Source organism: Eubalaena glacialis, chromosome 3 (assembly GCF_028564815.1).
Source record: "Eubalaena glacialis isolate mEubGla1 chromosome 3, mEubGla1.1.hap2.+ XY, whole genome shotgun sequence".
In the NCBI taxonomy this organism is placed as follows: domain Eukaryota; kingdom Metazoa; phylum Chordata; class Mammalia; order Artiodactyla; family Balaenidae; genus Eubalaena; species Eubalaena glacialis.
Genome location: NC_083718.1, coordinates 55,651,665 through 55,677,575, shown reverse-complemented (window position 1 = coordinate 55,677,575; position 25,911 = coordinate 55,651,665). Strand labels below are relative to the sequence as shown.

At 49.6% G+C, this 25,911-nt stretch overlaps 1 protein-coding gene across 1 annotated transcript; it reads left to right on the top strand.

Annotated features, from left to right (window-relative positions):
- The first annotated feature begins 86 nt into the window (after positions 1-86).
- LOC133087000 (thimet oligopeptidase-like) lies at positions 87-24,613 on the top strand. The gene is made up of 4 exons (XM_061183777.1): positions 87-171; positions 23,199-23,474; positions 24,108-24,244; positions 24,458-24,613. The coding sequence occupies exons 1-4, from the start codon at positions 87-89 to the stop codon at positions 24,611-24,613; spliced, it is 654 nt and encodes a 217-aa protein (XP_061039760.1).
- Positions 24,614-25,911: the final 1,298 nt, after the last annotated feature.

Here is a 25,911-nt window from a genome sequence, read left to right as displayed (position 1 = left end):
CCTTCCATCAGGCACCTCTCGATGGATATGAAAGGGGCATATCGGGTCTTGGGGGCTGCTCGTCTTCCCGTGCACCGAGCCCCCAGATGGTCCCCGTGCAAATCCAGGTGTGCGTTGGCACCCCAGCCGTGTGCACGGCAGTCCGTGGCGGGCGCCACATGCCTCGGGCTGGTGGGCCACAGGGTTCCCAAGCGACAGGTCAGGACTGAGAGGGTGAGGCCTTTCCCTGGGTCCAGGGCCCAGGCTGACGCCAGCTGGAGACCCCTCTGCTCACCGCCCACACCCCCCCAGCCCCTGCCCTCACGTGAGCCCCCAGGGCTGAGCTCAGGTGTTGGATGCCCAGGCTCCCTGGCAACCCAGCCCATTCCCAGTCCTCCATGGTCACTGAAGGACTTGGAAGCAGGTTGCCCCACAGAGACTGCTGTTCTCTGAGCGCTGGGCAGGGGGCAGGGAGGACGGGCACAGGGCCCTGCAGGGGTGTGGTCACCGGGGCAGCCGGAGCAGCTCCACATAGTAAGTAAGAGCATCTCACCAAAAACAGTGCGTTTCTCCAGCCGCCCTGGGACCTGAGCTCAGGTCCTGGGGCAGGAAGGGGCAGCAGTGCAGCTGTTAGCTGTCACTGGGGGTCGGCTGTGGCCCGGTGCCCCCTCTTAGATCCTCCCCCGTCCTCTTCCGGGGTTGCGACCGAACCCCTGCCAATCGGGTTCTCACTCCTTCCCATCCCCTAAGTCTGCTCCATGAAGGTAGAAGGAACACATTTTTACAAAGGTTGGAGCCTGGGCTTCCCTGGTGGTGCAGTGGTTAATAATCCGCCTGCCAATGCAGGGGACTAGGGTTCAAGCCCTGGTCCGGGAAGTTCCCACACGCTGCGGAGCACTGAAGCCCGTGCGCCACAACTACTGAGCCTGCGCTCTAGAGCTCAAAAGCCACAACTACTGAGTCCTCGTGCCCCAACTACTGAAGCCCATGCGCCTAGAGCCCGTGCTCCACAACAAGAGAAGCCACCGCAATGAGAAGCCCACGCACCTCAATGAAGAGTAGCCCCCACTCACCGCAACTGGAGAAAGCATGCACGCAGCAAGGAAGACCCAACACAGCCAAAAATAAATAAATACAATAAATAAATAAATTTTTAAAAATCATATTAAATACCTATTAATGAGATTTTTAAAAATAGTCAGTTAGTTAGTTAATTGGGCCGGGTCTTAGTTGCCACAGGCCAGCTCCTTAGTTGTGGTAATGAGATATTTTATATTCTTTTTTGTTCCTGAACAAAGGCCTCAGAATCCAGTATCTATTTGATAATGCTCACAGCATAGCTCAGCACGGAATAGCCACATTGTTTTTCTTTGGCTGCTATGTACCAAACAGCCTTTTGTACTGTTTTACCAAATGCATGTATTTAATACCTGTTTTAAAAAACATAGTGAGATCTCAAAACTTTAAATTGACTAAAGTAAGATTCTCTCTGTAGTACTACTTATTTGACTAACACCACGTGATAACACCGGTGTGGTGCACTGGGCCTTACTCTAGCATATCAGGATAAACCCTGTTTCGACAAGTGTTCATCCTTGTGAACTCCAGTGTTCATGCCAGTGAAACTGCTTCCTGCTTGGGAAAGAGTGCCCCAGTTCATTTCTTTAGAAGCTTGAAGGCTATGTAAGCCCCCCAAAAGGTTAGAGGGCAAAGAACAACTCTAAAACTGGCACATTTGTTTAAAAAAAAGACTTGTCAACATTACAAGAGCCAGCTTGCTTTCACTTGTGACACGTTTTCTTAGGAGGCAAGGGATGTGGCCATGTGACTTGGACAAGCTGTTTCCCTCTGTCTCAGTGTCCCACCTGTGAGTGGGTAGTCTGACTAAACTTAATTACAGACATCTGAATAAGGATCATGAACAGTGGCATCGAATTTCCAAAATAAAAACAGGAGAATGAGTATGCCTTTTACAACAGGACGTCAAGTCTACCTCAAAGTTATTGGTAGCCTTGAGTCCATTGCTTCTCACTGAGTGCAACTGTGCCCCCCAGGGGACATCTGGGAAAGTCTGAAGGTGATTTTGGTTGTCACAACTGGGAGGAGAGAGAGGCAATGTTACGGGCACCTAGTGAGTAGAGGACGGGACCTTGCTAAACACTCTACGATGCACAGGACTCACACACCACAGCAAAGGTTTATCTGGCCCCAAAAGTCAATGTCTTGGTTGAGAAACCCTGCCTTAGAGCAAACCACGGATACTCATCTTTAGCAGGTAACAGGGCCTTTACTACCCACCTGTAAACCTACAGACTTCCCGACTTACACAGCTAATCCTGTGGTAGGAATGAAATAGATAGCGTGTGACCATCTGGTATTATCTAGGTTTGCCCCTCAAGTCACATGGGACAGTGCTAGAGACTGACATTTTCTATATTGGAGGTCTTTGGCAAGCCACCAGTTTTCTAACCTAAAAAGTCTAAGCAGCATTATTACAATACACATAATAACACGAAAATTCTGCTTTTACAGAGAAATTAGATGTGGGAAAGGAGCTTATCTGACATCAGAAGCAAATGCTTTGAACACATCACATCTGCTAGTTCGACTGTCAAATCTTGACAGCTGGAGACGTAGGAAGGTAGACAGGAGAGAACAGACCAAAGTTACGGGCCTGCTGAGTCCTCAGGTCTAACCATAATACACTTCGTACTGCCCTGGGTCCAGGGATGTGTTCTAACACCCTCTCATCGAAAGACAAAGGAGAAGCCACAATGAGACGGTAGGAGGGGCGCAATCAGAGTAAAATCAAATCCCATAACTGGTGGGTGGGTGACTCACAGACTGGCGAACACTTATACCACAGAAGTCCGCCCACTGGAGTGAAGGTTCTGAGCCCCACGTCAGGCTTCCCAACCTGGGGGTCCGGCAACAGGAGGAGGAATTCATAGAGAATCAGACTTTGAAGCCTAGTGGGAATTGATTGCAGGACTTCGACAGGACTGGGGGAAACAGAGACCCCACTCTTGGAGGGCGCACACAAAATAGTGTGCGCATCGGGACCCAGGGGAAGGAGCAGTGAACCCATAGGAGACTGAACCAGACCTACCTGCTAGTGTTGGAAGGTCTCCGGCAGAGGAAGGGGGTGGCTCTGTTTCACCGTGGGGACAAGGACATTGGCAGCAGAAGTTCTGGGAAGCACTCCTTGGTGTGAGCCCTCCCAGAGTCTGTCATTAGCCCCACCAAAGAGCCCAGGTAGGCTCCAGTGTTGGGTTGCCTCAGGCAAAACAACCAACAGGGAGGGAACCCAGCCCCACCCATCAACAGTCAAGTGGATTAAAGTTTTACTGAGCTCTGACCACCACAGCAACAGTCAGCTCTACCCACCACCAGAGCCTCCCATCAAGCCTCTTAGATAGCCTCAACCATCAGAGGGCAGACAGCAGAATCAAGAAAAACTATAATCCTGCAGCCTGTGGAAGAAAAACCACATTCACAGAAAGATAGACAAGATGAAAAGGCAGAGGGCTACATACCAGATGAAGGAACAAGATAAAACCCCAGAAAAACAACTAAATGAAGTGGAGATAGGCAACCTTCCAGAAAAAGAATTCAGAATAATGATAGTGAAGATCATCCAAGACCTCGGAATAAGAATGGAGGCAAAGATCGAGAAGATGCAAGAAATGTTTAACAAGGACCTAGAAGAATTAAAGAACAAACGAACAGAGATGAACAGTACAATAACTGAAATGAAAACTACACTAGAAGGAATCAATAGCAGAATAACTGAGGCAGAAGAACGGATAAGTGACCTGGAAGACAAAATGGTGGAATTCACTGCTGGGGAACAGACTAAAGAAAAAAGAATGAAAAGAAATGAAGACAGCCTAAGAGACCTCTAGGACAACATTAAACTCAACAACATTCGCATTATAGGGGTCCCAGAAGGAGAAGAGAGAGAGAAAGGACCAGAGAAAATATTTGAAGAGATTATAATCGAAAACTTCCCTAACATGGGAAACGAAATAGCCACCCAAGTCCAGGAAGCGCAGCGAGTCCCATACAGGATAAACCCAAGGAGAAACACGCCGAGACACATAGTAATCAAATTGGTAAAAATTAAAGACAAAGAAAAATTATTGAAAGCAGCAAGGGAAAAACGACAAATAACATACAAGGGAACTCCCATAAGGTTAACAGCTGATTTCTCAGCAGAAACTCTACAAGCCAGAAGGGAGTGGCATGATATATTTAAAGTGATGAAAGGGAAGAACCTACAACCAAGATTACTCTACCCGGCAAGGATCTCATTCAGATTTGATGGAGAAATATAAAGCTTTACAGACAAGCAAAAGCTAAGAGAATTCAGCACCACCAAACCAGCTCTACAACAAATGCTAAAGGAACTTCTCTAAGTGGGAAACACAAGAGAAGAAAAGGACCTACAAAAACAAACCCAAAACAATTAAGAAAATGGTCATAGGAACATACATATCGATAATTACCTTAAACGTGAATGGATTAAATGCTCCAACCAAAACACACAGGCTTGCTGAATGGATACAAAGACAAGACCCATATATATGCTGTCTACAAGAGACCCACTTCAGATCTAGGGACACATACAGACTGAAAGTGAGGGGATGGAAAAAGATATTCCATGCAAATGGAAATCAAAAGAAAGCTGGAGTAGCTATACTCATATCAGATAAAATAGACTTTAAAATAAAGAATGTTACAAGAGACAAAGAAGGACACTACATAATGATCAAGGGATCAATCCAAGAAGAAGATATAACAATTATAAATATATATGCACCCAACATAGGAGCACCTCAATACATAAGGCAACTGCTACCAGCTATAAAAGAGGAAATTGACAGTAACACAGTAATAGTGGGGGACTTTAACACCTCACTTACACCAATGGACAGATCATCTAAAATGAAAACAAATAAGGAAGCAGAAGCTTTAAATGACACAATAGACCAGATAGATTTAATTGATATTTATAGGACATTCCGTCCAAAAACAGCAGATTACACTTTCTTCTCAAGTGCGCATGGAACATTCTCCAGGATAGATCACATCTTGGGTCACAAATCAAGCCTCAGTAAATTTAAGCAAATTGAAATCATATCAAGCATCTTTTCTGACCACAACGCTATGAGATTAGAAATGAATTACAGAGAAAAAAACATAAAAAACACAAACACATGGAGGCTAAACAATACGTTACTAAATAACCAAGAGATCACTGAAGAAATCAAAGAGGAAATCAAAAAATACGTAGAGACAAATGACAATGAAAATATGACGATCCAAAACCTATGGGATGCAGCAAAAGCAGTTCTAAGAGGGAAGTTTATAGCTATACAAGCCTACCTAAGGAAACAAGAAAAATCTCAAGTAAACAATCTAACCTTACACCTAAAGGAACTAGAGAAAGAAGAACAAACAAAACCCAAAGTTAGCAGAAGGAAAGAAATCGTAAAGATCAGAGCGGAAATAAATGAAATAGAAACAAAGAAAACAATAGCAAAGATCAATGACACTAAAAGCTGGTTCTTTGAGAAGGTAAACAAAATTGATAAGCCATTAGCCAGACTCATCAAGAAAATGAGGGAGAGGACTCAAATCAATAAAATGAGAAATGAAAAAGGAGAAGTTACAACAGACACCGCAGAAATGCAAAACATCCTAAGAGACTACTACAAGCAACTCTATGCCAATAAAATGGACAACCTGGAAGAAATGGACGAATTCTTAGAAAGGTATAACCTTCCAAGACTGAACCAGGAAGAAACAGAAAATATGAACAGACCAATCACAAGTAGTGAAATTGAAACTGTGATTAAAAATCTTCCAACAAACAAAAGTCCAGGACCAGATGGCTTCACAGGTGAATTCTATCAAACATTTAGAGAAGAGCTAACACCCATCCTTCTCAAACTCTTCCAAAAATTTGCAGAGGAAGGAACACTCCCAAACTCATTCTGTGAGGCCACCAGCACCCTGATACCAAAACCAGACAAAGATACTACAAAAAAAGAAAATTACAGACCAATATCACTGATGAATATAGATGCAAAAATCCTCAACAAAATACTGGCAAACAGAATCCAACAACACATTAAAAGGATCATACACCACGATCAAGTGGGATTTATCCCAGGGATGCAAGGATTCTTCAATATACGCAAATCAATCAATGTGATACACCATATTAACAAATTGAAGAATAAAAACCATATGATCATCTCAATAGATGCAGAAAAAGCTTTTGACAAAATTCAACACCCATTTTTGATAAAAACTCTCCAGAAAGTGGGCATAGAGGGAACTTTCCTCAACATAATAAAGGCCATATATGACAAACCCACAGCAGACATCATTCTCAAGGGTGAAAAACTGGAAGCATTTCCTCTAAGATCAGGAACAAGACAAGGATGTCCACTGTCACCACTATTATTCAACATAGTTTTAGAAGTCCTAGCCAAGGCAATCAGAGAAGAAAAAGAAATAAAAGGAATACAAATTGGAAAAGAAGAAGTAAAACTGTCACTGTGTGCAGATGACATGATACTATACATAGAGAATCCTAAAAATGCCACCAGAAAACTACTAGAGCTAATCAATGAATTTGGTAAAGTTGCAGGATATAAAATTAATGCACAGAAATCTCTTGCATTTCTATCCACCAATGATGAAAAATATGAAAGAGAAATTATGGAAACACTCCCATTTACCATTGCAACATAAAGAATAAAATACCTAGGAATAAACCTACCTAGGGAGACAAAAGACCTGTATGCAGAAAACTATAAGACACTGATGAAAGAAATTAAAGATGATACCAAAAGGTGGAGAGATATACCATGTTCTTGGATTGGAAAAATCAATATTGTGAAAATGACTATACTACCCAAAGCAATCTACAGATTCAATGCAATCCCTATCAAATTACCAATGGCATTTTTTACGGAACTAGAACAAATCATCTTAAAATTTGTATGGAGACACAAAAGACCCCGAATAGCCAAAGCAGTCTTGGGGGAAAAAAACGGAGCTGGAGGAATCAGACTCCCTGACTTCAGACTATACTACAAAGCTACAGTAATCAAGACAATATGGTACTGGCACAAAAACAGAAACATAGATCAATAGAACAAGATAGAAAGCCCAGAGATAAACCCACGCACCTATGGTCAACTAATCTATGACAAAGGAGGCAAAGATACACAATGGAGAAAAGACAGTCCCTTCAATAAGTGGTGCTGGGAAAACTGGACAGCTACAGGTAAAAGAATGAAATTAGAATACTCCCTAACACCATACACAAAAATAAACTCAAAATGGATTAGAGACCTAAACGTAAGACTGGACACTATAAAACTCTGAGAGGAAAACATAGGAAGAACACTCTTTGACATAAATCACAGCAAGATCTTTTTTGATCCACCTCCTAGAGTAATGGAAATAAAAACAAAAATAAACAAATGGGACCTAATGAAACTTCAAAGCTTTTACACAGCAAAGGAAACCATAAACAAGACGAAAAGACAACCCTCAGAATGGGAGAAAATATTTGCAAACGAATCAACGGACAAAGGATTAATCTCCAAAATATATAAACAGCTCATTCAGCTCAATATTAAAGAAACAAACACCCCAATCCAAAAATGGGCAGAAGACCTAAATAGACGTTTCTCCAAAGAAGACATACAGACGGCCACGAAGCACATGAAAAGATGCTCAACATCACTAATTATTAGAGAAATGCAAATCAAAACTAAAATGAGGTATCACCTCCCACCAGTTAGAATGGGCATCATCAGAAAATCTACAAACAACAAATGCTGGAGAGGGTGTGGAGAAAAGGGAACCCTCTTGCACTGTTGGTGGGAATGTAAATTGATACAGCCACTATGGAGAACAGTATGGAGGTTCTTTAAAAAACTAAAAATAGAATTACTGTATGACCCAGCAATCCCACTACTGGGCATATACCCAGAGAAAACCATAATTCAAAAAGACACATGCACCCGAATGTTCATTGCAGCACTATTTACAATAGCCAGGTCATGGAAGCAACCTAAATGCCCATCAACAGACGAATGGATAAAGAAGTTGTGGTACATATATACAACGGAATATTACTCAGCCATAAAAAGGAACGAAATTGAGTCATTTGTTGAGACGTGGATGGATCTAGAGACGGTGATACAGAGTCAAGTAAGTCAGAAAGAGAAAAACTAATATCGTATATTAACGGATGTACGTGGAACCTAGAAAAATGGTACAGATGAACCGGGATTCAGGGCAGAAGTTGAGACACAGATGTAGAGAACAAACGTATGGACACCAAGGGGGGAAAAGTGCGGTGGGGTGGGGATGGTGGTGTGCTGAATTGGGCGATTGGGATTGACATGTATAAAGTGATGTGTATAAAATTGATGACTGATTAAAAAAAAATTCTCCATGTCCCCTGTAATCACAATTCTCCATGACACTTGTCATCACAACTCTCCATGGCCCTTTTCATCACAATGCTCCATGCCCCCTGTCATCACAATGCTCCATGACCCCTCTCATCACAATGCTCCTTGGCCGTGTAATAACAATTCTCCATGACCCTTGTTATCAAAATGAACCATAACCCTTGTCATCACAATGCTCCATGGCCGTTGTCATCACAATGCTCCATGCCCCTGTCATCACAGTGCCCCATGACCTCTTTTATTACAATGCTCCTTTACCCCTCTTATCACAATGCTCCCTGACCACTTTTATCACAATTCTCCATAATCCCTATCATCACAATGCTCCATGATCCCTTTCATCACAATAATCCATGACCCATTTCATCACAATACTCCAGACGCCTTTCATCAAAATGCTCCATGGCACCTGTCATCACAATGCTCCATGACCCCTGTCATCACAAAGCTCAATGACCCTTGTCATCACAATTCTCCATGGCCCTTTTCATCACAATGCTCCATGCCCACTTTCATCACAATGCTCCATGCCCACTGTCATCACAATGCTTCATGACAACTTTCATCCCAATGCTCCATGATGCCTTTCATCACAATGCTCCTCGGCCCATGTCATCACAATGTTCCATGACTCCTTTCATTACAATGCTCCATGACCACTGTCATCACAAAACTCCATGAACCCTGTCATCACAATGCTCCATGACCCTTGTCATCACAATGCTCCATGGTGCTTCTCATCACAATACTCCATGTCCCCTGTCATCACAATGCCCCATAACCCTTTTTATCACAATGCTCCATTACCCCTTTCATCACAATGCTCCCTGACAACTTTCATCACAATGCTCCAGGATCCCTATCATCTCCATGCTCCATGATCCCTTTCATCACAATAATCCATGACCCCTTTCTTCACAATACTCCAGTACACCTTCCATCACCATGCTCCATGGCCCTTGTCATCACAATTCTCCATGGTGCGTGTCATCACAATTCTCCATGTCCCCTGTCATCACATGGCCCAATGACGCCTTTTATCACAATGCCCCATTACCTCTTTCATCACAATGCTCCATGACCACTTTCATCACAATGCTCCATGACCCCTGTCATCACAGTGCTCCATGGCCCATGTCATCACAATGCTCCATGACCCTTATCTTCACAATGCTCCATGACCACTGTCATCACAATGCTCCATGACCAATTTCATCACAATGCTCCATGACCCATTTCATCAGAATGCTCCATGACCCCTTTCATCACAATGCTCCATGATCCTTTTCATCACAATGCTTCATGATCCGCTTCATCACAATGCTAAATAGCCCTTGTCATCACAATGCTGCCTGACTCTTTTCATCACAATGCTCCATGACACCTCTCATCACAATGCTCCATGCTGTGATCTTCTCTAGGTTCCATGCCCTTGTCATCACAATGCTACATGACCCTTGTCATCACAATGCTCCATGGCCCTTGTCATCACAATGCTCCATGATCTCTTTCATCACAATAATCCATGACGTCTTTCATCACAATACTCCATTACTCCTTTCATCACAATCCTCCATGCATCCTGTCATCACAATGCCCCATACCCCTGTTATTACAATGGTTCATTACGCCTTTCATCACAATGCTCCCTGACCACTTTCATCACAATGGTCCATGACCACTGTCATCACAATGCTCCATGATCCATTTCATCACAATAATCCATGACCGCTTTCATCACAGTACGCCATTCATAACAATGCTCCTTGCCCCTGTCATCACAATGCCCAATGCCCCCTGTCATCACAATGCTCCATGACCCCTTTCATCACAATGCTCCCTGACCACTTTCATCACAATGCTCCATGGCCTCTGTCATCAAAATGCTCCATGACCCCTGTCATCAAAATGCTCCATGACCGCTGTCTTCAAAAAGTTCCATGACACTTGTCATCACAATGTTCCATGGCACTTGTCATCACAATGCTCCATGTCCATTTTCATCACAATGCTCCATGACCACATTCGTCACAGTGCTCCATGACCCATTTCATTAGAATGCTAAAAGGCACTTGTCATCAAAATGCTCCATGGTGCTTGTCATCACAATGCCCCTGACTACTTTCATCACAATGCTCCATGAACCCTGTCATCACAATGCTCCATGACCCTTGTCATCACAATGCTCCATGATCCCTGATATCACCATGCTCCTTGACCTCTGTCATCACAATGCTCCATTATCCATTTCATCACAATAATCCATGACCACTTTCATCACAATGCTCCAGTACACCGTTGATCACAATACTCCATGCTCCCTGTCATGACAATGCCCCATGACCCCTGTTATCACAATGCTCCATGTCCCCTCTCATCACAATGCTCCATGCCCTTGTCATCACAATGCTCCATGTCCCCTCTCATCACAATTCTCCATTACCCTTGTCATCACAAAGCTCTATGGCACTTGCCTTCACAAAGCTCCATGACCGCTTTCATCAAAATGCTCCATGATCGCTCTTATCACAATAATCCATGACCCATTTCATCACAATTCTCCAGGACCGCTTTCCTCACAATGCTCCATGGCCCCTGTTATCACAATGATCCATGCCCAATGTCATCACAATGTTCCATGACATATTTCATCACAATGCTCCATGACCCCTGTCATTACAATGCTCCATGACCCCTTTCAGCACAATGCTCCAGGATCTGTTTCATCAAAATACTCCATGACCGCTTTCATCACAATGCTCCATGATCGCTATCATCACAAAGATCCATGACCCCTTTCATCACAATACTCCAGTACCACTTTCATCACAATGCTCCATGATCTCTTTTATCACAATAATCCATGACCCCTTTAATCACAATACTCTAGTACGCCTTTCATCACAATGCTACATGCCCCCTGTCATCACAGTGCTCCATGACCATTTTCATCACAATGCTCCATTATCCCTTTCATCACAATGCTCCATGATCACTTTCATCACAATGCTCCATGATCGCTATAATCACAATCATCCATGACACCTTTCATCACAATGCTCCATTATCCCTTTCATCACAATGCTCCATGACCCTTTGATCACAATGCTCCATGACACTTGTCAACATAATGCTCCATGGCCCTTGTCATCACAATGATCCATGCCCACTGTCATCACAATATTCATTGACACATTTCATCACAATGCTCCATGACCCTTGGAATCACAATACTCCATGACCGCTGTCATCACAGTGCTCCATGACCCCTTTCATCACAATGCTCCAGGATCCATTTCTTCACAATGCTCCATGAAACCCGTCATCATAATGTTCCATGACGCTTGTCATCACAACTCTCCATGTCCTTGTCATCACAATGCTCCATGCCCTCTGTCATCACAATGCTTCATGACCACTTTCATCACAATGCTCCTTGGCCCATCTCATCACATTTCTCCATGACCCTTGTCATAACAAATCTCTATGGCACTTGCCATCACAATGCTCCATGACCACTTTCATTACAATGCTCCATGATCGCTATCATCACAATAATCCATGACCCATTTCATCACAATTTTCCAGTACCCCTTTCATCACAATGCTCCATGCCCCCTGTTATCACAATGTTCCATGACCTCTGTCATCACAATGTCCATGACCCTTGTCATCACATTGGCCCATGGCGCTTGTCATCACAATGAAACATGCCCACTGTCATCACAATGCTCCATGAACACAATCATCACAAAGCTCCATCACGCGTTTCATCACAATGCTAAAAGGCCCTTGTCATCACAATTCTCCATGACCCCTGACACCACAATGCTCCATGACCGCTGTCATTACAATGCTCCATGATCGCTATCATCAAAATCATCCATGACCCCTTTCATCACAATGCTCCAGTACCCCTTTCATCACAATGCGCCATGGCCCCTGTCATCACAATGGTCCTTGGCACTTGTCATCACAATGCTCCATGCCCACTGTCATCACAAGGCTCCATGACCACATTCATCACAAAGCTACATGACACGTTTCATCACAATGCTAAAAGGCCCTTGTCCTCAAAATGCTCCATGCCCTTCTCATCACAATGCTACATGACCCCTTTCTTCACAATGCTCAATGACCTCATTCATCACTTTGCTCCATGACGAGTTTCATCCCAATGCTACATGAACCCTCTCACCACAATGCTCCATAGCCCTTTTCATCACAAAGCCTCATGACCCCAGACAGCACAATGCCCCATGACCACTAGCATCACAATTCTCCATGACAGTTTTCATCACAATGCTCCATGCCCCTGGCATCACAATGCTCCATGATTTTGTCATCACAATACCCCATGGCCTTTGTCATCACAATGCTCCAGGACACTTGTCATCACAATGCTCCACGACCTTTTTCATTACAGTGATCCATGTCCCTTGTCATCACAATGCTCCATGCCCCCTGTCATCACAATGCCCCATGACCCCTTTAGTCACACTGCTCCATTACCCCTTTCATCACAATGCTCCCTGACCACTTTCATCACAATGCTCCATGACCACTGTCATCACAATGCTCCAAGATCACTTTCCACACAATAATCCATGACCTCTATCATCACAATGTTCCTTGGCCCATGTAAACACAATTCTCCATGACCCTTGTCATCACAATGCTCCATGGCCCTTTTCATCACAATGCTCCATGCCCACTGTCATCACAATGCTCCATAACCACCTTCATCACAATGCTCCATGACCCGTTTCATCACAATGCTAAAAGGCATTTGTCATCACAATGTTCCATGACCCTTTCATCACAATGTTCCATGCCCCCTGTCATCACAATGCTCCATTATCCATTTCATCACAATAATCCATGACCCCTTTCATCACAATGCTCCAGTACACCGTTAATCACAATACTCCATGCTCCCTGTCATGACAATATCCCATGACCCCTGTCATCACTATGCTCCATGTCCCCTCTCATCACAATGCTCCATGCCCTTGTCATCACAATGCTCCATGACCCCTTTCATCACAATGCTCGATGACCAGTTTCATCAAAATGCTCCATTATCCCTTTCATCACAATGCTCCATGACCCCTGTCATCACAATGCTCCATGATCCATTTCATCACATTTATCCATGACCCGTTTCATCACAATGCTCCAGTACGCCGTTCATCACAATACTCCATGCCCCGTCATGACAATGCCCCATGACCCCTTTCATCACATTGCTCCATGTCCCCTGTCATCACAATGCTCCATGCCCGTGTCATCACAATGCTCCAATACACTTGTCATCACAATGCTCCATGACCCCTTTCATCACAATGCTCCATGACCACTTTCATCACAATGCTCCATTATCCCTTTAATCACAATGCTCCATGACCCTTTGATCACAATGCTCCATGACACTTATCAACACAATGCTCCATGGCCCTTGTCATCACAATGATCCATGCCCACTGTCATCACAATGCTCCATGACCCCTGTCATCACAATGCTCCATGCCCCGTCATCACAATGCTCCGAGACCACATTCATCACAAAGCTCCATGACCCTTTTCATCACAATTCTAAATGGCCCTTGTCATCACAATGCTCCATGACCCCTGTCATCACAATGCTTCATGACCACTTTCATCACAATGCTCCATGACCCCTGTCATCACAATGCTCCATGCCCCGTCATCACAATGCTCCGAGACCACATTCATCACAAAGCTCCATGACCCTTTTCATCACAATTCTAAATGGCCCTTGTCATCACAATGCTCCATGACACCTGACATCACAATGCTCCATGACCCCTTTCATCACAATGCTCCTTAGCCCATGACATCACAATGATCCATGACCCCTGTCGCCACAATGTTCCATGGCCCTTGTGATCACAATGCTCCCTGACTCTTTTCATCACAATGCTCCATGACCCGTCTCTTCACAATGATCCATGTTGTGGTCTTCTCCAGGCTCCATGCCCTTGTCATCACAACGCTACATGACCCCTTTCATCACAATGCTAAATGGCCCTTGACATCACAATGCTCCATGACCCTTGTCATCACAATTCTCCATGTCCTTGTCATCACAATGCTACATGACCCCTTTCATCACAATGTTCCATGATCACTTTCATCACAATGCTCCATGATGCGTTTCGTCCCAATGCTCCATGAACCCTGTCATCACAATGCTCCATGATCCATTTCATCAAAATGCTCCATGACCGATTTCATCACAATTCTCCATGATAGCTATCATCACAATGATCCATGACACCTTTCATCACAATGCTCCATGACCCATTTGAACACAATGCTCCATGACCGCTTTCATCACAATGCTCCATGATCGCTCTCATCACAATGATCCATGACCCCTCTCATCACATTGTCCATGGCCCTTGACATCACAATGCTCCATGACCCTTGTCATCACAATGCTCCATATCACCTGTTATCACAATGCTTCATGATCCCTTTCATCACAATAATCCATGACCCCTTTCATAACAATGCTCCAGTACGCCTTTAATCACAATGCTCCATGATCGCTATCATCACAATGCTCCATGACCCTTTTTATTAAAATGCTCCATTACCCCTTTCATCACAATGCTCACTGACCACTTTCATCACAATGCTCCATGGCCCTTGTCATCACAATTCTCCATGCCCCCGTCTTCACAATGCTTCATGACTACTTTCAACAAAATGATCCATGACCACTTTCATCACAATGCTCCATGGCCCTTGTCATCACAATGCTCCATGACACCTCTCATCACAATGCTCCATGACACATCTCATCACAATGCTCCATGCTATGTTCTTCACCATGCTCCATGCCCTTGTCATCACAATGCTACATGACCCCTTTCATCACAATGCTAAATGGCCCTTGTCATCACAATGCTCCATGATCCTTGTCATCACAATTCTCCATGCCCTTGTCATCACAATGCTACCTGACCCCTTTCATCACAATGCTCCATGATCACTTTCATCACAATGCTCCATGACGTGTTTCGTCCCAATGCTCCATGACCCCTGTCTCCACAATGCTCCATGGCCCTTGTCATCACAATGCTCCATTACCCCTGTCATCAAAAAGACTCATGACCCCTGACATCACAATGCCCCATGACCCCTGACATCACAATTCTCCATGACTCTTGTCATCACAATGCTCCATGCCCGTGGCATCACAATGCTCCATGACTTTGTCATCACAATACTCCATGGCATTTGTCATCACAATGCTCCAAGGTTCTTGTCATCACAATGCTCCTTTACCCCTTTCATCACAATGGTCTCTGACCACTTTCATCACAATGCTCCATGAAACATTCCATCATATGCGCTGGAGACGTACCTCCATGAGTTCTGGCAAGCAATGCACCAGCTACGCTCCCAGGAGGGTGCGGGCGCGGGGCTTCAGCCAGGGGGCGGTGAGGGCCCGGGCCCTCCCGTGGTCCTCAGGCAGGCCCTCGCCATGGGATTTTTCCGCTGATGTCACCCCGCACGTAGCGACGCCCTCGGTGTCAGATTCCATAATCAAACCCCACGCACTGGGCTCGTAAACCACGGAAGTGAATATCCTCGAGACTCTGGAGGCAGGAAGACCCAAATCAAGGAGTCAGGACTGGTTCCCTGGGTGTTAAATACATGTATTCAAGAGTAGCCTTTAAAAAACACAAAAGAAAAGAAAGAAACGTTGCATGCGACTCTGGTGACAGCTGGTGATGAGAACCAGAGGCTAGGCTCTGGGCCGGGGAGCGCCGCACCCTGTGAGGCCCTGGGGCTGCTGCCATTCTCGGTGGAGGCTCAGAAAGTCCCAGTAACTTCCCCACGGGGGCTCCCCAGCTGAGTGTCTGGGCACAGTACCCAGTGCTCGTTCAGTCTTCCTGCGGTCAGGCCTTCATCCTGAGAGCGATGCTCTCAGAGGCTGCACTGGAGCGCGTGAGGACCCTTTACTGAGCTGTGCTGCCGTCACTACTGCCCTGTTTTGGAACATTTCCTGCACCCCAAAACTGTCCCTCACGCCCTTAGTTATCATTCCCTCCCCTCCCGGCCCCTGACAACCAGGAACTCACTCTGACTATGTGGATCTACCTGTTCTGGAGGTGTCTCCTCAGTGGGGTCACACACTGTGTGTCCTTCTGTGTCTGACTCCTCTCCCTGAGCATCGTGTTCTCAGGGTGCATCCACATGGCAGCGAATGTCAGGACTTCACACCTTTGCATGGCTAAGGGCCGGAAAAAAGATAAACGAAAAGGAAGGCATGTTGCCTGCGACTCTGGTGACAGCCAGTGATGAGAAAGAGAGGCTAGGCTCTGGGGCCGGAAGCGCCACGCCATGTGAGGCCCTGGGGCTGCTGCCAGTCTCAGTGGAGGTTAAGCAAGTCCCAGTGACTTCCCCACGGCGGGGTCCCCAGCTGAGCGTCTGGGCACAGGACCCAGTGCACGTTCAGTCTTCCTGCAATCAGCCCTTCTTCTGGAGAGCGATGCTCTCAAAGGTGGAAGTGGAGCGCGTGGGGATAGTTTACTGAGCTGTGCAGCCGTCACTACTGGCCTGTTTTGAAACATTTCCCTCACCCTAAATATGTCCCTCACGTCCTTAGTTATCATGCCCTCCCCTTCCTTCCTCAGACATCCAGGAAGCCACTCTGACTCTGTGGATCTACCTGTTCTGGACGATTCCCCTCAGTGGGGTCACATCCTGTGTGTCCTTCTGTGTCTGAGTTCACTCGCTGTTCATCGAGTTCTCAGGGTATATCCACATAGAAGCGAGTGTCAGGGCTTCACACCTTTGCATGGCTGAGGGCCGAGAAAAAGACAAACGAAAAGAAAGGCACGTTGCCTGCGACTCTGGTGACAGCCGGTGATTAGAAACAGAGGCTAGGATCTGGGGATGTGATCTCCGAGCCCAGTGAGGCCCTGGGGCTGCTGCCAGTCTCGGTGGAGGCTCAGCAATTCCCAGTGACTTCCCCACGGCGGGGTCCCCAACTGAGCGTCTGGGCACAGGACCCAGTGCTCATTCAGTCATCCTGCAGTCAGCCCTTCATCCTGAGAGCGATGCTCTCACAGGTTGCACCGGAGAGCGTGGGGACACTTTACTGAGCTGTGAAGCCGTCACTACTGCCCAGTTTTGGGACATTTCCCTCACCCAATAAATGTCCCTCACGCCCTTAGTTATCATTCCCGCCCCTCCACTTCCCCTGACAATCAGGATCCCACTCTGACTCTGTGGGTCTACCTCTTCTGGACGTTTCCCCTCAGTGGAGACACACCCTGTGTGTCCTTCTGTATCTGACTTCTCTCGCTGAGCATCGTGTTCTCAGGGTGCATCCACGTGGCAGCGAGTGTCAGGGCTTCACACCTTTGCGTGGCTGAGGGCCGCAAAAAAGACAAACGAAAAGAAAGGCACGTTGCCTGCGACTCTGGTGACAACCGCTGATGAGAAACAGAGGGTAGCCTCTGGGGACGGGAGCCCCGCACCCTGTGAAGCCCTGGGGCTGCTGCCAGTCTCGGTGGAGGCTCAGCAAGTCCCAGTGACTTCCCCACGGTGGGGGTACGAAGTTGAGCGTCTGGGCACAGGACCAAGGGCTCGTTCAGTCTTCCTGCGGTCAGCTCTTCATCCTGAGAGCGATGCTCTCATACGCTTCACCGGAGCTTGTGGGGACACTTTACTGAGCTGTGCAGCTTTCACTATTGCCCTGTTTTGGAACATTTCCTTCACCCCAAAATGTCCCTCACGCCCTTAATTATCATTCCCACCCCACCCCTGCCCCGAAAATCCAGGACACCACTCTGTCTCTGTAGATCTACCTGTCCTGGACATTTCCCCTCAGTGGGGTCACACCGTGTGTCCTTTTGTGCCTGAGTTCTCTCGCTGAGCATCGTGTTCTCAGGGTGCATCCACATGGCAGCGAGTGTCAGGGCTTCCCACCTTTGCATGGCTGAGGCCCGGGAAAAAGACAAACGTAAAGAAAGTCACGTTGCTTGCGACTCTGGTGACACCCGGTGATGAGAAAGAGAAGTTAGGCTCTGGGGCCAGAGCACCGCGCCCTGTGAGACTCTGGGGCTGCTGCCAGTCTCGGTGGAGGCTCAGCAAGTACCAGTGACTTCCCCACGGGGGGTCCCCAGCTGAGCATCTGGTACAGGACCCAGTGCTTGTTCAGTCTTCCTGCAGTCAGCCTTTCGTCCTGAGAGTGATGCTCTCACAGACTGCACAGTAGAGTATGGGGACACTTTACTGAGCTGTGCAGCCGTCATTACTGCCCTGTTTTGGAACATTTCGCTCACCCCAAAAATGTCCTTCACCCCCTTATTTATCATTACCTACCCTCTCCTGCCCCAGAAAACCAGGAACCCATTCTGACTCTGTGGATCTACCTGTTCTGAACGTTTCCCCTCAGTGGGGTCACACCCTGTGTGTCCTTTTGTGTCTGACTTCTCTCGCTGAGCATCGTGTTCTCAGGGTGCATCCACATGGCAGCGAGTGTCAGGGCTTCACACCTTTGCGTGGCTGAGAGCCGGAAAAAAGAGAAACGAAAAGAAAGGCACGTTGTCTGTGACTCTATTGACAGTCGGTGATGAGAACCAGAGGCTAAGCTCTGGGGCTGGGAGCGCCACGCCATGTGAGGGCCTGGGGCTGCTGCCAGTCTGGGTGGAGGCACAGGAAGTCCCAGTGACTTCCCCACGGAGAGGTCCAGCTGAGCGTCTGGGACCAGGACCTAGTGCTCATTCAATCTTCCTGCGGACAGCCCTTCGTCCTGAGAGCGATGCTCTCACAGGCTGCACCGGAGCGCTTGGGGACACTTTACTGAGCTGTGCAGCTGTCACTACTGCCCTGTTTTGGAACATTTCCCTCACCACAGAAATGTCCCTAACACCCTTAGTTATCATTCCCTCCCATCCCCTGCCCCTGACAACCGGGAACCCACTCTAAATCTGTGGATCTATCTGTTCTGGACGTTTCCCCTTAGTGGGGTCACATCCTGTGTGTCCTTCTGTGTCTGAGTTCACTCGCTGAGCATCGTGTTCTCAGGGTGCATCCATGTGGCACCGAGTGTCAGGGTTCACACCTTTGCGTGGCTGAGGGCCGGAAAAAAGACAAACGAAAAGAAAGGCACGTTGCCTGTGACTCTGGTGACAGCCAGTGATGAGAACCAGCGTTTAGGCTCTGGGGCTGGGAGCCCTGCGCCCTGTGAGGCCCTGGGGCTGCTGCCAGTCTCTGTGGAGGCTCAGCAAGTCCCAGTGTCTTGCCCACGAAGGGGTCCCAGATGAGCGTCTGGGACCAGGACCCAATGCTCGTTCAATCTTCCTGTGGACAGCCTTCGTCCTGAGAGCGATTCTCTCACAGGCTGCACAGGAACGTGTGGGGACACTTTACTGAGCTGTGCAGCCGTCACTACTGCCTTGTTTTGGAACATTTCTCTCACCCAATAAATGTCCCTCACGCCAATAGTTATCATTCCCTCCCATCCCCTGCCCATGACAACCAGGAACCCACTCTGACTCAGTGGATCTACCTGTACTGGCCATTTCCCCTCAGTGGGGTCACACCCTGTGTGTCCTTCTGTGTCTGACTTCTCTCGCTGAGCATCGTGTTCTCAGGGTGCATCCACGTGGCAGCGAGTGTCAGGGCTTCACACCTTTGTGTGGCTGAGGGCCGGAAAAAAGTCAAACGAAAAGAAAGGCACGTTGCCTGCGACTCTGGTGACAGCCGGTGATGAGAAACAGAGGCCAGGGTCTGGTGCTGGGAGCCCCGTGCCCTGTGAGGCCCTGGGGCTGCTGCCAGGCTCGGTGGAGGCTCAGCAAGTCCCAGTGACTTCTCCATGGTGGGGGGTATCCAGTTGAGCGTCTGGGCACAGGACCCAGTGCTCGTTCAATCTTCCTGCGGTCACCTCTTGTTCCTGAGAGCGATGCTCTTACAAGCTGTACCGGAGCGTGTGGGGACACTTAACTGAGCTGTGCAGCTGTCACTTCTACCCTGATTTGGAACATTTCCCTCACCCTAAAAGTGTCCTCACGCCCTTAGTTATCATTCCCTCCCCTCCCCTGCCCCTGACAACCAGGAACCCACTCTGACTCTGCGGATCTACCTGTTCTGGACTTTTCCCCACAGTGGGGTCACACACTGTGTGTCCTTCTGTGCCTGACTACTCTCGCTTAGCATCGTTTTCTCAGGGTGCATCCACGTGGCAGCGAGTGTCAGAGCTTCACAACTTTGCATGGCTGAGGGCTGGAAAAAAGACAAACGAAAAGAGAGGCACGTTGTCTGCGACTCTGGTGATAGCCGGTGATGAGAAACAGAGGGTAAGCTCTGGGGCCGGGAATGCGCGCCCTGTGAGGCCCTGGGGCTGCTGCCAGTCTCTGTGGAGGCTCAGCAAGTCCCAGTGTCTTGCCCACGTAGGGGTCCCAGATGAGCGTCTGGGTCCAGGACGCAGTGCTCGTTCAATCTTCCTGCGGACAGCCTTCGTCCTGAGAGCGATTCTCTCACAGGCTGCACCGGAGCATGTGGGGACACTTTACTGAGCTGTGCAGCCGTCACTACTGCCCTGTTTTGGAACATTTCTCTCACACAAAAAATGTCCCTCACGCCCTTAATTATCATTTCTTCCCCTCCCCTGTCCCTGACAACCAGGAACCCACTCTGACTCTGTGGATCTACCTGTTCTGGACGTTTCCCCTCAGTGGGGTCACACTCTGTGTGTCCTTTTGTGTCTGAGTTCTCTCGCTGAGCATCGTGTTCTCAGGGTGCATCCACATGGCAGCGAGTGTCAGGGCTTCACACCTCTGCATGGCTGAGGGCCGGCAAAAAAACAAACGAAAAGAAAGGCTCGTTGCATGCGACTCTGGTGACAGCCGGTGATGAGAATCAGAGGCTAGGCTCTGGGGCCTGCAGCGCGAAGCCCTGTGTGGCCTTGGGGATGTTGCCAGTCTCAGTGGAGGCTCAGCAAGTCCCAGTGACTTCCCCACAGGGGTTCCCAGCTGAGCGTCTGGGTACAGGACCCAGTGCTTGTTCAGTCTTCCTGCAGTCAGCCTTTCGTCCTGAGAGCGATGCTCTCACAGACTTCACAGGAGTGCGTGGGGAAACTTTACTGAGCTGTGCAGCCGTCACTACTGCCCTCTTTTGCAACATTTCGCTCACCCCAAAAATGTCCCTCACGCCCTTAGTTATCATTCCCTGCCCTCCCCTGCCCCAGACAACCAGGAACCCACTCTGACTCTGTGGATCTACCTGTTCTGGACGTTTCCCCTCGGTGGGGTCACACCCTGTGTGTGCTTCTGTGTCTGAGTTCTCTCGCTGAGCATCGTGTTCTCAGGGTGCATCCACGTGGCAGCGAGTGTCAGGGCTTCACACCTTTGCATGGCTGAGGGCCGGGAAAAAGACAAACGAAAAGAAAGGCACGTTGCCTGCGACTCTGGTGACAGCCGGTGATGAGAAACAGAGGCCAGGCTCTGGGGCCGGGAGCCCCGTGCCCTGTGAAGCCCTGGGGCTGCTGCCAGTCTCGGTGGAGGCTCAGCAAGTCCCAGTGACTTCCCCACGGTGGGGGTACGAAGTTGAGCGTCTGGGCACAGGACCAAGGGCTCGTTCAGTCTTCCTGCGGTCAGCTCTTCATCCTGAGAGCGATGCTCTCATACGCTTCACCGGAGCTTGTGGGGACACTTTACTGAGCTGTGCAGCTTTCACTATTGCCCTGTTTTGGAACATTTCCTTCACCCCAAAATGTCCCTCACGCCCTTAGTTATCATTCCCTCCCCACCCCTGCCCCTGACAACCAGGAAACCACTCTGTCTCTGTGGATCTACCTGTTCTGGACGTTTCCCCTCAGTGGGGTCACACCCTGTGTGTCCTTTTGTGTCTGACTTCTCTCGCTGAGCATCGTGTTCTCAGGGTGCATCCACATGGCAGCGAGTGTCAGGGCTTCACACCTTTGCGTGGCTGAGAGCCGGAAAAAAGAGAAACGAAAAGAAAGGCACGTTGTCTGTGACTGTGGTGACAGCCGGTGATGAGAACCAGAGGCTAAGCTCTGGGGCCGGGAGCGCCACGCCATGTGAGGCCCTGGGGCTGCTGCCAGTCTGGGTGGAGGCACAGGAAGTCCCAGTGTCTTCCCCATGGAGAGGTCCCAGCTGAGCGTCTGGGACCAGGACCTAGTGCTCATTCAATCTTCCTGCGGTCAGCCCTTCGTCCTGAGAGCGATGCTCTCACAGGCTACACCGGAGCGCTTGGGGACACTTTACTGAGCTGTGCAGCTGTCACTACTGCCCTGTTTTGGAACATTTCCCTCACCACAGAAATGTCCCTAACACCCTTAGTTATCATTCCCTCCCTTCCCCTGCCCCTGACAACCGGGAACCCACTCTAAGTCTGTGGATCTATCTGTTCTGGACGTTTCCCCTCAGTGGGGTCACATCCTGTGTGTCCTTCTGTGTCTGAGTTCACTCGCTGAGCATCGTGTTCTCAGGGTGCATCCACGTGGCACCGAGTGTCAGGGCTTCACACCTTTGCATGGCTGAGGGCCGGGAAAAAGACAAACGAAAACAAAGTTACGTCGCCTGCGAGTCTGGTGACTGCCGTTGTTGATCACCAGAGGGAAGGCTCTGGAGCCGGGAGCGCCGTGCCCTGTGAAGCCCTGACGCTGCTTCCTGTCTCGGTGGGGCACGGGCCTCGCCATCTCCCAAGAGCTTCTGGACAAGCTCATCAAGTCCCGGCTGGCCAACCCTGGTGCGCCCGGGCCGAGGGAAAGTAAAGGGGTTCCTGGACTGCCCAGCTGGAAAGTGCGGCCTGGACACAGTGCCAGCCCCCCATCTCCTTCCTCCCACCTTCCATGCCTTTTCAACCTGCGCCAGATCGTCCTGGGCAAGTTGGACCAGGCCCTGCACACACAGACGCCCTCATACCCGGCCCAGGAGAATGCCCGCCTCTGCCAGGAGATCCTCCGGGTCCCAGACACGCCAGGTAGCCAAGCGCGCGCCGGGCCCACCTTCGTGGTCGGTTGGCGGCTACTGCCCAGGTCAAGAGGATCCTCCGGTGGTGTGTGAAGGGGGACCGATTGACTGGCTCTGGCCAAGGCCCGCTGACCTCTGGCCTCTTCCTGCCTCGGTTCCTGGGCTGGTCCCTCCAGCTGTGGCCCGTGGAGTCCGAGGGAGGCGTGGGCGTATCTGCATGTGCTTTCTGGAGACCCTGGAAGAGGCAGGAGAGGGCTTCATACCCCAGACGGAACGCGTCGACGAGGTTTGCCCGTGCGTGTCGGTGCAGTGTGGAGACGCAGCTCACTCCCTCGTGAGCGCTTTAACCCGCACTCTCCCCGTGCTGGAGGGCGAGCCCTGACTCATCCCTCGGAGCCGCGGGCAGCTGTCCTTGTGAGAGGCTTAGGGGTGAACCCTCGTGAGCTTCAGCAGAAAGTCGGCAAAGATTGATTTGTGTCCCTCCACTGAGTTGCCCGCAAGGTCCCCGTTTTCTAAAAGTGTTGGGCCAATACTCCCTCTAGTGGCAGGGGACTCACACAGGGCTGCTTTGAGGCCCCTGCTCTGGGGAAGGGGCACGGAGCGGCCAGGGGGCCGGGCAGGAGCCTCTCCGCGTGTGTCCCAGGGACCCACCTGCCTGCGACCTTCGGCCGCCTGGCAGGAAGCTACGACTCCCAGTCCTATGGTTACCTGTGCAGTGAGGTGTACTCCGCGGACACATTCCACACACTTTTCAAGCAGGAGGACGTCCTGAGTGGCAAAGTGAGAGGCCGGCCTGCCGTGCAGACCAACACGGAGGTCCTTGGCCTGGGCCTAGATGCTTGTGCCGCCCGCCTGGGCCTGCCAGGCTCTGAGGACCCTGCCCTGGACCCCCTGCTCCCCTGCCCTTTGTTGAGTCACAGCAGAGGTGGCCACACCCACACCCTCAGTGAAGGGGGTGCTCCACCCTCCTGCAGCCCCGCCCCCTCTCCTCAGGTTGCCATGGACTACAGAAGCTGCATTCTGAGGCTAGGGGGCTCCAAGGATGCCAAGGGCATGGTGAAGCTCTTCCTGACTTGTGACCCCACACAGGACGCCTTCCTCCTGAGCAAAGGGCTGCAGGTTGAGGGCTGCAAGCCGCTGGCCTGCTGACGGCACGGGGTTTCGCCCACCCAGGAGGGCCGGGTGCCTTAGCGCCCCATCGGGGCGGGGGAGGGGCCATGTGTCCTCCCAGCCCCCGAGTTCCCGGTGGCCGGCCTAGGCCAAAAGTCTCCACCTGGAAGTGTCTGGAGAGCCTGATATCAAGGCTCTCCCTTGTTGCACTAATGCAATCCCTTCCTGGGGAGCTTTCCTTGTAACAAAATGGTTCTTTGAAAACGCAGCCATTAATAAAAAGACTCTACTCCTGGTCTCTGCCTGCCATCCCTTCCACCACAGGAGTGGCATAGGGGCCGTCACACTGGGGGGAGTTCTGACCTTGGTCGGGGATCAGCCCTGGGGCTGTGGTGATGCGTCTGGGTCACTGGGAGACGGCTGAGCTGTGGAGTGAGTTCAGACGGGGATGGTGCCCTGCACCCCGGCTGGGCAGGCTCTCCAGTGAGGGGGTGTCAGTTTCCTGCCGGCCTCTCGCCCGTCACTGTTTGGCATCTCGGGGGCTGTGATTGGCTGGAACTGGTTCTGGCGATGGGCACAGCTGCGGGAAGCCCGGCTGTGGCTGTCCCTGTCCCCGTGTCCTGTCCTCCTGCTCACGGCCGGCCGGCTGGCTCCCTCTGGTCATCAGCAGCTGATGAAGTCTGGACCACAGCAAGGGGCCATCTTCCTGGGTCCTAGCGATTCTTCCCAAAGGCCTTAGGGATGTGTTTTGGTAGCAGTAGGAATTCAGAAAGGGTGCTGCACCACTGGAGCGGTAGGGTGGCTCTGGACCATCCTGTGTGTCCTTCCCTGGCCTTTGAGCTCCTCGGGAGCCCTTCCTCCGTCCCTTCGCCCCCACAAAGGACGCCAGGCAGCAGAGCGAGGGCGTGGGCAGTGCCCCGACCTTCTTCCCGTGGCCCAGGTGGGCAGGCCGTGCCACGCTCTGTCCTCCCCTCAGCCTGCCCGCCCGTTCTCACCCACCCTAGGCCAGTCGGTTGTGGACCAGGCTGTGATGTCTACCCGTCTGCAGACCCGGCTCAGCTCCCTGCACCCACTTCTGTGCCTTCTGTGTTCTGGGCTGGTCGCAGGCCCAGAGCCGGTGGGCAGGCACCCTGTGGCTGGGAGGGCTGTCCGTGTGAATTTCTTGGGCTTGAAATGGAGCACAGCCGGCCTTCCATCAGGCACCTCTCGATGGATATGAAAGGGGCATATCGGGTCTTGGGGGCTGCTCGTCTTCCCGTGCACCGAGCCCGCAGATGGTCCCCGTGCAAATCCAGGTGTGCGTTGGCACCCCAGCCGTGTGCACGGCAGTCCGTGGC

Excerpts from the sequence above, each read along its gene's own strand:
- LOC133087000 (XM_061183777.1), top strand. The coding sequence starts at position 87 with ATGGTCCCCGTGCAAATCCAGGTGTGCGTTGGCACCCCAGCCGTGTGC. Across the intron at positions 172-23,198 it reads GCGCCACATGCCTCGGGCTG|AGCTTCTGGACAAGCTCATC; the intron begins GTGGGCCACAGG and ends CCATCTCCCAAG. Across the intron at positions 23,475-24,107 it reads CCGGGTCCCAGACACGCCAG|GGACCCACCTGCCTGCGACC; the intron begins GTAGCCAAGCGC and ends CGTGTGTCCCAG.